At 41.2% G+C, this 12,537-nt stretch overlaps 1 protein-coding gene across 1 annotated transcript in view; it reads left to right on the forward strand.

The window, feature by feature from the left end:
• The first annotated feature begins 902 nt into the window (after nucleotides 1-902).
• LOC146304742 (uncharacterized) overlaps nucleotides 903-12,537 on the forward strand; it is a 33,133-nt gene continuing 21,498 nt past the window's right edge. Inside the window, exons 1-11 of the mRNA XM_084713698.1 lie at nucleotides 903-1,062; nucleotides 3,170-3,744; nucleotides 5,775-5,795; nucleotides 5,884-5,946; nucleotides 8,692-8,745; nucleotides 8,834-8,878; nucleotides 9,021-9,047; nucleotides 9,521-9,565; nucleotides 9,819-9,863; nucleotides 10,584-10,637; nucleotides 12,377-12,445. Of these exons, the coding sequence (XP_084569824.1) occupies nucleotides 909-1,062; nucleotides 3,170-3,744; nucleotides 5,775-5,795; nucleotides 5,884-5,946; nucleotides 8,692-8,745; nucleotides 8,834-8,878; nucleotides 9,021-9,047; nucleotides 9,521-9,565; nucleotides 9,819-9,863; nucleotides 10,584-10,637; nucleotides 12,377-12,445 (1,152 nt within the window). The 5' untranslated portion in view covers nucleotides 903-908. The remainder of the gene's footprint in view (nucleotides 1,063-3,169; nucleotides 3,745-5,774; nucleotides 5,796-5,883; nucleotides 5,947-8,691; nucleotides 8,746-8,833; nucleotides 8,879-9,020; nucleotides 9,048-9,520; nucleotides 9,566-9,818; nucleotides 9,864-10,583; nucleotides 10,638-12,376; nucleotides 12,446-12,537) is intronic.

The following is a 12,537-nucleotide window of genomic DNA, read 5'->3' on the forward strand; positions in this document are numbered from 1 at the left end:
GAGGATTGTGTTATTTTTTACAAAAGTAAATTAATGCTTTAAGTTATTTGTTTTTTGCCAATAAACAATGAAACATCAGAATCAACCTAAGAAACATGTAAAATGTCTTTTTTTTTTGTAATTATAAATCCCCAAACTAACATATAAATTCCTAAAATATTACAAGGACTTGACCTTGATGTCCTCAGTGGTTGCTACCTGACAAAAATTTGATAAAGCCCTGTTTTGATTTTAACCAACTGTCTTAATGAAAAAGACAAATTGCTTTTTATTCCCAGGGGTGTTTATTTCTGTTCCTGTTTTAATCAGCAAGGCTAACAAAGTAAAAATGACACTCTCTAATAAAAAAGGGGGAAATGCACTCATTGCTCTGCCTCCTCACCCACCCCACCTCTCCCTCACTCTCCCCAAAATGGGAGTGAGTTTAAAAAAAGGGCTGGACTTCCCTTCATTTACTGTGAGCTTAGAATGGCTTCAATTTGAGTCTCATGAGAGCCAGAATATAGTCTAAACTTTTGGCAACGCACTGCTGCTGTTTCGTCTTGTTCTGCTGCTGTGGTCACCATAAGGTGCCTGCTTGACCTGCAAGACTCTCAACCAAAGACTCTACTACTTGATGCTCAGGACATGGGGACAAAATTACTCTGAATGAAGAATATCTCCTTTTCCCTGTTTGCACTTTTCTTCTGAATTGCTTTACTTGCCAGGGGAGCTTTGCAGAGCTGAACACATTGGAGACCTAAGTCAGCAGCATTGTGAGTTATGCATGCTTAATGCCTGAGTCGTGCACACGCATGCTTGTTAAAGCTTGTTCTCCTGAGTGTGTGCAGGTTTTTTGGAGGGTATTAAAATGTGAGGACGTGTCTGGGTCTTTTTTATCCATCTTCTCTTTATCTCTCAGGGAAGTCATGGTCCCCTCACTGCACTGGCTCCTGCTGCTGTGGGGACTTCAAGGTGTTTGGGCACAGGACTATGAAGAAGACTATGAAGAAGAAGAGGTGGTGACCACCAGGAAGAAGACCAAACAACTTCCATCCAATTCCATACCACTAAATGGCAAATGTAAGTCTCGTTTTTACATTTTTATCAAGGGGCTGTTTGTTCCACTGATGCTCTTATTTTGAAAAGTGCTGTTGAATTTGTGCAGGTGGAACATGTTTCACTTCTTTCATCATCCAAAAAAAAAAAAATGTGCCACTGCCACAGGTGAAAAAATAGAACATGATCCTCAACAAGGACATCGCTGGAGGATGCAATCCACTTGGATTGATCATATCTCGTAGATTTCGCGGCGCCATCCATCTCCTGTGTGACCGTTCAGTGCTCTGTTACCCAAATGTTTTATTCGCTCAGAATCCTGTTTCCCCAGGCACATTCTCTCTGTGACATATTTTCGTGAAGATTAATGTGATTTATCCTCAGCCTATATTAGATCTGTGACCTCCTTCCATTGCTGAAGGTTGGTGCTGCAAGTTGAGTTACTTTTATTTCCTCTTCAAAATTATATGTCACATTCATGAACTTATCACACTTTTCTTGAAAGGCATCAGCCTATAGAGTCTAAACAGTCAATAAATCACCTTTACCCTTCCTGAAGGCTCCACTGATAACAATTTCTCCCCGACTCATGAAATCCATTTGGCTGTGATCTGTTTGGTCTTTATATTGGGCTGGATATGAGAGTAATAAATGATATATCTTAATCTAGTCAACCAACTCGGCAAAAGAAACTACAGGAAAATACATTATATGCTGTTACTTTGTGGTTTGTGAAGTCACAGGTTTGTTATGAAGCCAAAACAGCTACTGTCTAATGATGAAATGCCAAAATGTAATGGCATCCACTCCATTTATGAAAAAGTTTCTTGGTCCTTTTAGTTCTGACTGATTATGAACAGAGTTAAAAGAATGGACCCTTCCTAAGTCCCGCCCCTTTTTGCTCTGTCCTCCAATAACAGTTGAGCAAGCTTCCTACTTTAGTCAGTATTCTCCTTTTCCTATAAAAGCTACATATTCACATCATAGGTTTGCCAATATTAGTGAAGTGCCAGCTGACTAGCTTGCAAGTAACTGATGCAGATCAACTAGGTCCCCAAAAAGTCTCTGGTTTTCTTTGTAACATAGATGAGCTTAGCAGATAGACATGAAACAAGACAGGAGAAAGTTGACAGAGGTACCAAACCTGCTCATCTGTCATTGGAGCGCAGAGCAAAAAGGGACGTGACTAATGAAGGGTCGGTTGTTCTGCATTCTGGGAAAAATGTTTATTCAACTTAGATGAGATTGATGCCGCTCTCATGTCATGTATGCTAAATATGAAGCTACAACCAGGGGCTGGTTGGCTGAGCGTAGCATAAAGACTGCAAACAGGGAGGAACAGTTAGCCTGGCTCCATCCAAAGGTAGCAAAACCCAGCTGTCACCACCTCTGAGCCTCACTAATCCTTATCTGATATTTTGTTTGTTTAATCCATATGCTTACATGTAGACAGACCCAGGCTAGCTGTTCCCCCGTTTCCAGTCTTTATGCTAAGCTAACTGTCATTATACAAACCTACAAAATTACTTTGCTAGAAGTACTGATTTGTTGATACACTGCAAAATTGGACATTTGGCAGAAAACAAGTGAAATATGTTGGCACTTTTTTACTGATACAACACATTTGGGCCTTGCTAGATACATTTATTAACAACATTTCCCTGTTATGTTGACAAAAATTGTAATATGGGTGGCAAATGTATTTGATTTTGTGAGGGTGGTGTGGATGTTGCAGGGCACAAAGAGGTTGGCACACTGTCAGGCTCCAAATAATAACTGTAATTCTCTTTTAAGTTAATGTTTCAATTTACAAAATCTTCTTCAGGCAAGTGTCAAAGAGAAAAACAGGGATTTCTGGAAGAGGCAGTAATCGACTGCTACTTGCTGACCAGCAGGTGACAGGGATTTGAGTTGACTTGGAGTTGAACAGTGCGCAGACATTTCTCATTTATGCCCTGCAGTGAAATTTTTTGTCTTGCCCTTGATGTGAGCACAGTTGTTCCCTCTTCTTTGATGGTGGAGATCTTCTTGTCTAACTCTCGGCAAGAAAGCGAATAAGAATATCTCTCAAAATGTCAGACTGTTCCCGTAATTCTTAGTTAATAAACGACTCACTCTTCTTCCTTCTCAGCACTTGTTGATGAAGATTGCAGTTTGGAGTTGGCCTTTCTGATCGACAGCTCAGAGAGCGCCAAGGACAACCACGCTCAGGAGAAGCGCTTCGCCTCGGATGTGATGGACCGGCTGCAGGGCCTCCGGCTGCAGACAGGCCGGGGGCTCAGCTCCCGTGCAGCCCTCCTTCAGTACAGCAGCCATGTCATCATAGAGCAGACCTTCAAACAGTGGAGGGGCCCCGACAACTTCAAGGCCCGAATCGCCCCCATCGTGTACATCGGCCACGGCACCTACACCACCTACGCCATCACCAACCTCACCCGTATTTACCTGGAGGAGTCGGCTCCCAGCAGCATCAAGGTCGCCATCCTGCTCTTTGACGGCATCTCGCACCCCAGGAACCCGGACATATTTTCAGCCGTGGCTGATGCCAAGAACCAGGGCGTCCGCTTCTTCACCATCGGCATCACACCTGAAGCCAACGAGCCCGCCAATATAGCTCAGCTGAGGCTAATTGCTAGCTCCCCTGCCTCGCGATACCTTCACAACCTGCAGGACAGAGGCATTGTGGAAAAAGTCATCAAGGAGATTGTGAGTAAATTATAAACTTTGATTGGTTTGAGATTGCATGCAGAATTGTAGATGAAGAGAATTGTACTCAAAGTGCGTTCATAATCTGAAAACAACCCATTCCTCCTCTTAATAATAACAATAATAATTTTCCTCAGTGGGCGTTACAGTGTGCAACACCCTCCGTCCTCAGCGTTAGCACGATGTGAGCACATTAGTGTGTTTTTTTCAAATTAGATGTGAAGTGTTTTTATTCAGAAAGCTGCTTTGTTAATGGCAAGCTGCACCGTACTGTAATGTTGCAACCCTGGCCACATATGTTAGTAAAATGCTCTTTGTATTTACATGCCAAAATTTTTTCCTGACCGTGTCCTGGCTGCGCATCTCATCTCGTCTGCTGCGTGGTAATAGAATGGAGTTATTCAGTAACGATGTTACTTGTATTTCATTACTCCCCAACCCTTGACATAAGCCACTGTTAATCTTTGTTTCTCTTTGTTTAACAAATGCCACATAGTCTCACTTCAAGAGCAACGAGATTCCTCCCTATTCATGGAAGTTTCAGCTTTTTTCACAAAGGCTTCGTAACAAAATCTTTCTCATTTAACAAAATCACTTGCAAGATTGTGTAAATTCCTCAAAGTCAGCTCTATGGGTACATTTTAGACTTGTGTAATCACTTTGTTAGCTCGAACATTCTCATATTTCTTTGGCACTCGGACTTATTGAAATTGCATGTATGTTTGATACTTAAGGACAGTAATTTATGACAGGAGGATGCTTCAAAGAGCATTATGCAGACAGACTTTTGCCAAAAGGATCGAATGTTAGCGTCTCTACTTTTATTTCCCCTGTGCTCTCTTTGACACCACCCACTACTGTGATTTCTTGGCTTATTGCATCCCTGATGTACACCTGCTACCTGCTGCCATAGTAACAAGACTGCTGTCATCACTTAAGTAATCGTCACTGTAAAATGAAATTCACTTTGAAATCTGCAGTAAATGTGAAGCTTTGAAATTCGTCTTGCATGTTTTGAGACTTAAAGTTTTTCTTTATTTCTCTGTTATTTATCCTGACTTCAGTGATTGGGGTTACTTCCATAAACGGATGATAAATTTCCACTAAGATAATTAGAACATGTGCTGCGCAGCAACATCCTGCAGACACAACCAGGCTGTTGGCTGTAACATGTGCTCCGCATTAAAAAGCCTTTGTGGGAAAATCGGGTGCAGTTAGAGCAGGAACGTGCATGCACGCTACATCATTCAAGCAGCTCCTCAAACACCACTTCAAACTCCGGTTCACTGTTGACACAGGTGGTACACATCCAAATATGATAAGGGAAAACTTTATAGAAAACTTGCACCGAGGCTCCAACAGCATTGAATCTGACAGTCTGCGTTCTGCTGGCATGCAAGAGTCCGGCAGCAGCAGCCAGTCCACAATCAGACTTTCATCCTGCACAGGCAGCATCTGTATGTCATAAGCATGTGCCTTTGTCTCAGCTGAGAAAAACTGTCTTTCATCTTCAGTCCCAGCGTTGGACTGCGCTACTCCATCCTCTAAGAACGGACAGACTGTCTGTGTTGTCTGCAGACACCCCTCCCCTACCACGGAAACATCCCCGAGATGCTTAGCGAGGCTGTTTCACTGATCAATGCATGTGGTTTGTGTTTAGTCTCTGCGGAGTTTCGACCATTCCCCCCCGTGTAGAGAATGTGGTCAGCTTTGAAGAGTAAAGTGAGCCGTGGGGTGAAAATCTGGGCAAGAAGTGTCTTTTATAAGAGGAAGTGCGGGATGTGAGTCCACTCACAGAGTCAGGTGGAAGAGGTTGAAGGCCATCTGACAAACTGAACCAAGGCCAGCAGTGAACAAGTTTAATTGGGTGTTTGAGAAGCAGGTGTTTTCAGCTCTGGTGTAATCCGACAGTGATTTTCAATTAGTTTCCTTCGATCTCTTTGTGTGAACGTCTGCTGCTGGAGTATAAATATATACATATGGAGTAAATGTGACAACATCTTGACATTCTTGTGTTTCTTGCTCCACAGACCGCACTGGCGGATGAAGGGGTAAGTCTCCAGACGGCGGTCTTTCCTCACATTTCTTGATTTATGTCTCTGTATGGTTCTATTGACTCGTCTTTACTTGTGTTTCAAGTGTCCCCTGGCTCTGAGCCAGTGTGCGTGTGACAAAGGGGAGAGGGGACCCAGCGGACCGCCTGTAAGTATTCTTTCTACCCAGCAGTTTCCTGTACCTGAATAATTAAATAAATAATTATCATTATAAAGTTATTATTCATCATTCTCATATTAGAGGTTTTATAGGACTCAGTTAATGACATTTTTATGTCAAAAGACATTTCTTACTTAATAATCTCACTTTTTATTTCATGTCACCTTTCACAATGTCACTTTTTATTTTATAATGTCACTTTTCAGCCAATCACACGCCCCCTGTCATGTAATGATGGATACCACTGCTTTTCTGAGCATTCAACAGCTATGACAAGTGTCCATGCTCATCAGATGGCACACAGAAAGGCTTTAGGAAGTCAGGTGACACAGTATAAAGACTGTCCATGTTTGAAAGAAAGTTGTAGTCAGTGACACACAAGAAGTTAAACACCAGACTCTCAGCCAAGATACTGAGGTTTGACTCCTCTAAAACACATTTTTAGACAAGTGGACTCTAGGTTAGTCCTTTTGTTTTGTTTTATCTTCAGTTTTTGATCACAGTTTGGCCAATTTTAGGCAAAAACTTCTTGCTTTGGTTTAGGCAACACTGAAGTTTAAAAAACTTTGAAACAGAGATCTTTCTCACGTATGAAAATCACCTGCAAGAAAGTCAGCTCTTTGAAAACATTTCTTTTGCACTTACATTGTATTAATTGCATGTGGGTTTGATAGAAAACTGCTTGATAAAGTTTACACAACAAAACTACTATGTTAGGTTTAGGAAAAGATCCTGGGTTTAAAATAGACTCTTTAACCGTGTGTTAGAAAGCCTTTCTGGCAGAAAGCTTTCTCTTACTCTTATGAGCATGGGCGCCTGGCTAATCCAAGCACTTGAATGCTGCGCAGGGTGTAACTTGCCAAGAAGAACAGCATGATTCATGATAAAGTCCTCTTCTTCTGACACCAACTTCACTTTGATGTTGAATAATAAACCAAGTTCACAGCCAGGGTCTGTGTGACAAAACCAGCCAAATGGCAGATCAAAACCAGCCCAGTGAATGATGCTGGTCTGCAGAGGAACTCTGTAAAGCCTTGGTAAGATAAGCAAAAGGAGATATCCAGTAACACTGAAAAAAGAATGATGAAACTACTAACAATGAGCTCAGTTTTAATTATTACCACAAACTATTTGTTCATTTATATATTTTAGACAATTTATTACTGTTTATTTTGAGATATCTTCATTTATTTAATATTGAACACTCTGTGGTTCCATATTGGCCGTCCTCTGCTGCAGACACTAGGATCAAATCTCTCTTTTTAAAGGCCGCATGTATTGTTCTGCTGCTCTTAAAAGACAATTACTCCCAAACTGGCTCCCTTTGAAGCACCGTAGAGGATATCGCAGCTGACAAAGGCACCCTTGATGCTAACGGGCTACATAATTACAGGGGTTTGGGGGGGGGGTTTAGTAAATCGTGTGTTTTTTGAGAAGCTCTGTTTCCCTGCAGCAGTGAGAGTAAAGCGAATGCCGTACATTCCTCTTACAGTTTATTGAGAACAGGCCTAAACAGACATTTACATGGGAAATCAGTAGAATCATGTCTGTTGAAAGAACTCAGTCACTTGGGATTTTCTGAGGACACACACTCGGTGGATAAGATGCTACATGCATGACTTTCTTTGCCTGCCAAAGCAATGCCGTGATGTGAACGCTCCTTTTATTACACGGAGAAGGTCAGCCACAATTAGACGTAGCGGTTTTGCTTTGATGTATTTTCACAGGATGAGAACAGAGTAATTACGCCCTTAAACCTAACGCTCCGAACAAAAGCTGTTTCACATCACGGCAGCAGGCGCCCGCTGACGGAAGCACTTTGTGCACGCAGACACATACAACCAGGGAGATACTTGGAGGATAGGAACATGCACAGTCCACGACACACAGGGAGAAGAGCCAGACACTTGTTCGAGTGAGCCCTCTCACACACATGCAGACAACTAGAAGAAAACCCCTCTGACTCATCTGCTCCCAGACTGAGTGGCCTTTATACATGACAGACTTCAAACATGTCGCTTCCATGAAGCTATATAGGTCAACACTTGCGTATCGCAGAACATAAGGCAGCTAATAAAAAGGAAGACTATTCTATTGGCCGTCATTACATGAAAGTAAAACATTTACAGCTGTTTAAATATCTCCTGCAGGGCTCAACAATAAGAATTTCCATGTCGAGCTAGTAAATCTAGCAACTCGCTTACCTGACTGGGCAACTGGGCAAGCTGTCCAAAAGAACTGAATTATGATTTTGTACTTTATCATGCAAAAATAGCACAAAACGCTGCTGTCATCCTCTCAAATATGGAAATTAACTTTAGTATTTGTTTTTATTTGATCACAGGTAATAAATAAGACAGTTTGTACAGGAACAAGTAAAAATTGATCCATATATTACATCTTTTAAACGTCTTATACGTAACCTTAAAGGATAGTTTGACATTTTGGAAATATAAAACAAGTTCGCCTGAAAACATTTTGTAATTATGTAGTATGCTGGCTGTATGTACAGCACTATATATACTGTATACTAATTATATTTCCTTAATACAGGTGATTTCATACATCCCCAGAGGCTATAAATACCATGCTGTCATGCTTCGCCCTTTAAGCTCTGACGAAGGCTCGTAGTTGCAGAAACATCTGTCAGAGCTACATACCTGTCACTCTGAAGAGCCCCTGATTTCTTGGCACATTATCGTCTAACAGAGCCTTCATGACTTTAATCTACAGGGCAAGAAGGGTCGACCCGGAGAGGATGGAAGCCCCGGCCCGAAAGGACAGAAGGTGCTGCCCGTTCACAACTATCAGTTCCATAACACAAACATGATGTGGCTGCCTCTCCTGGTAAAACTAAAATCCCTCTTTTGTTCAGGGTGAGAGTGGGCTGAGTGGACTTCCAGGTCGGGAAGGATCAGAGGTGAGCTGAAGATCTTAGTACGAAAATCATTCACTTAAATCATTGCTCTCAAAGGAAAAAGTCTTGTCCTGTGGTGTGTGTGGCAGCGTTTAAATTGTTGCCTGTCTCCGCCTGACTTAACAATGCTGTTTTGTACACACAGGGAAAACCAGGATACAAAGGAGAGAAGGTATTGTATGGATTCAGTTGTATTGCATGTATATCTCCACATGCCCTCATGAATTGTCAAGGTATCGGGTTCCCACGCTTGTGGAAAATCTGCAACAGTGAGAGAAACTGGAGAATTATGTTTTCCAGACCTGATAAAGTGTCTTGAGAGGAAGCATACACAGAAAAGACATTGAAAATATCATGCCATTTTGTTCTCCTTTTTTTCATCTGTGTTTAATGTCAAGTCTGTCTACAAGTGTCTCATAGTTACTTTGGTTTCGAAGGAATTTAATTACGTAAATCCCATGTCATTAGTCGCTGCAAACCAGCTCCTGGCTGGGATATTAAAAGCCATTATTCCAAGATAAATTGCTCCTTGGAAGTTGCACAAACTTGTTATGGGATAGCTTTGGAATTTGATTATAAGCCGGAAATTATGCAAAATGATGCTATGCTAAAGACCTCACTAAACAGTTTTTTATTCTCTTTCAGGGAGAAAGAGGGGAGTGTGGAACACCTGGAATTAAGGGAGACAGAGTATGTTGTCCTTTAATGTTGTAAAAATTTAAAACCAAGTCTAATTTGTCGTAGCAATTTGATTTTGTTTTTCGTCATTGCTTCAGTGATTCAGTCAAGGAAATTGATAGTTTTATTTTAGTTCATGTTCACTCTCCGTATCCTTTTAACCTAATTTTTTATTTCATTAAATCTAACCTAACCACTTTAAGATAAAAGTATTGTTTATGATCACTGTGAGTTATGAATTTAAGCAGCTCCTTTTGGTTTCCAGGGTCCTGAGGGTACCATTGGCCCAAGAGGAAATCGTGGACTTCAGGTGAAATCTAAAACTCTGTTTATTATGAAATCCAACTGACATTTCGCTAAGCTCCATGCGCCAAAAGTTATTGTTGCTCCACCTGTCAAGCTATCATTCGAACATGGCACATGTGCATTTTACAGTGACAAACGTGGTAGATTTTAACATTCGAAATTTATTAACAATGAGTCTTTGATTCTTCAATTTTATTGGTTGAAATGACAACTGTCGCCAGCCGATCTTATCAGTTGTAATATAGACTCACTGCTTTATGGTCATCACGGTACATTTGACCTTTTTCTCGCAAAATCGAAATACTTCCAGGTCGTGTCATCCTTGCCAACATGAGGGTCGTGCATCAGTTTTAAAACGCGACCACCCACGAACAAAATGACAAATACTTTTTGAAGGGACGGCATTAGACATTCTCGTTTAACTTCCAAAGAGAATTAGAGCGACGTCCGTATGACCGTGAACTGTCATGGTAATCCTGACATGGATTATGAATAGAAATGTTGTTAAAATTGTTATAATTTTCACAAGACCTTAATTGGATTCTAACTTTAAAAACACGAGAAAATAACACTTAAATTGCCACTACCAGTTCTTAACTGAGTGAAATGACCCAGAAGTATTGAAGCGGCAGCCTTAAGAGCTCTGTGAATTATCTAAATGCAATGCAATAACTGCTACTGTGCAATACCTGATGTGTAACTGTCACATTTATTCACAATCTAGGGCTTGTCTGGTCCTCCTGGCGACATCGGATCTGAAGGTCCAATGGGTAAAAAAGTAAGTATTCCCAACACATATTACACTTATATATACACTTATATTAGATTTCTGTACATGGACACGAATATAGGCTTCAGAAAGTAATTTAACAGATAAATTCAGACCGAGATGCCTGTGAAAGCGCACTTATAAAGATGATAAGCTTGCTAGTCTGCTTGGTTGTTGGTTACAATTTCAAAATAAAGCTTTCTGAGAGCATTTCAGGTGACGTTTGTAGTTTTAGGTTTAAGTTAAAAACATTACTTGGTTTGGCTCATGAAATTATGGTTTGGGTAAAACTACTTCCTTTAAACAAATCCTAGATCTCTTGCATGAAAGTCTTGTATTCAACCGACTTTATTGCTCTTTATATACTGTTTGTTCTTATAACTTTGAAAGTCGTCTGTCAGAGGCTGTCATAAAAAAACGGGGTGACATGACAGTTTGTGTTCATGTACACAAATCTATTGATTACGTGACCCAGTCTTACTGCTTTTGAAATCGCTTTTTGACATGTTTGACCCAAACCTCTGAAATCTGGGAAGTGTTTTAAGTAGAAAAGGAAACTAAGAAAGTTGTAAATCGCACTTTTTCCTCCCTTCATCCTTTACATTTATGGGAATTTACTCTGTGCCAAAGACTGGCCTTAACCCTTCCTCAGAACCAGATGCACATCTGAAGGGTACAGGGTTCCTTGGTTGGAGGCAAAAACTCTTTTCCAGTCTGGTTTGAATTAAGTCTCTTTCATAGTTGCATGAAACTGGCGTCCATGTCAGCAGATTCATCAGCGCAGAGACGATGAATAACCTGGTCACCTGCGGAGTGGCAGAAGTGAAAAATGAAATGCGTTGATGGCAGGAAGAATATAAAGTGAGAAAACCCACGTGACATAATAATAAAGTGTTTTCTCTGTCCCCAAGTGTTTCATCTCAGAAAAACATTACACTCACAAGGTTGACATTTAAAATGTGTTTAGATTAAATCAATTTATCACAGACATAAATAACATCGCAAATGTCAAGTAGCCCTCCACGCTGATAACACTGATCTGGTGACCATACTTCTGAGCACTTACTTGTGAGTTATGATCCATCAGCACTGGAACATTTGAAACCCCTCATTCAAGTCCCTCATCTGTTATTACCCTGTCAACCTATTTGTCTGTTCCTACTTTTTAAAGGCCCCCCCCTCTCGTGTTATAGCTGCCAATTCTGCCATGAGCCCGCGCTCCCCACCGAGTGTTCCCTCCTTAATTATTTTGGAAGAATGTTCATGTTGATTGTCTGGCTGTCATCCTATATCACCTGAATGGCAGACTAATGTCTGGCTTTAAACGCTGTCCCGACTTGCCTGAAAGGGCAGGGGAGAGGGGGGGAAAAAGTGCCGGTATGCACCTACTAACATTTCCACGCCCTCTTCACGCCTCTTGTGTGCCCTCCTGCTGCACACCACGGCCGTGATTTACAGCCTCTGAGTGAATAATTGCATTCTTTACCAATAAAGTCTTGACTGAAGGAATGAAGGAACCCCATAGTACATTTAAACCCCCCTTTAAAAGTAGCTAGATACTAGGGGTAAGAAAAAAATGTGGAGTTGGAGGAACTAGATTTGACAAAACCGATGAAATTTGAATACCTGGACAGCATAACTGTTGTCCAATCATGTCAAAATGAGGCCTTAGACACAGGAACAAAACCAACGAAGCAGTGTGTTTGAGCATTTGCATGACATGTCTGTCCCTGCCTGTATTTTTATAGGGGGAAAGGGGACTTTCTGGGCCACCTGGAATCCAAGGGGAAGTAGGGATCGGCCTTCCGGGACCCAAGGTAAAGTCTTACACCCTATTGTTATGGAAAATGAAGTCATGAGAACATAATGATCCACCTGTGTTACACCTTGTTCCTGCACTCGTCTCGTT

Source organism: Lutjanus erythropterus, chromosome 24, assembly GCF_056507025.1.
Source record: "Lutjanus erythropterus isolate fLutEry1 chromosome 24, fLutEry1.hap2, whole genome shotgun sequence".
Lineage (NCBI taxonomy): Eukaryota > Metazoa > Chordata > Actinopteri > Lutjaniformes > Lutjanidae > Lutjanus > Lutjanus erythropterus.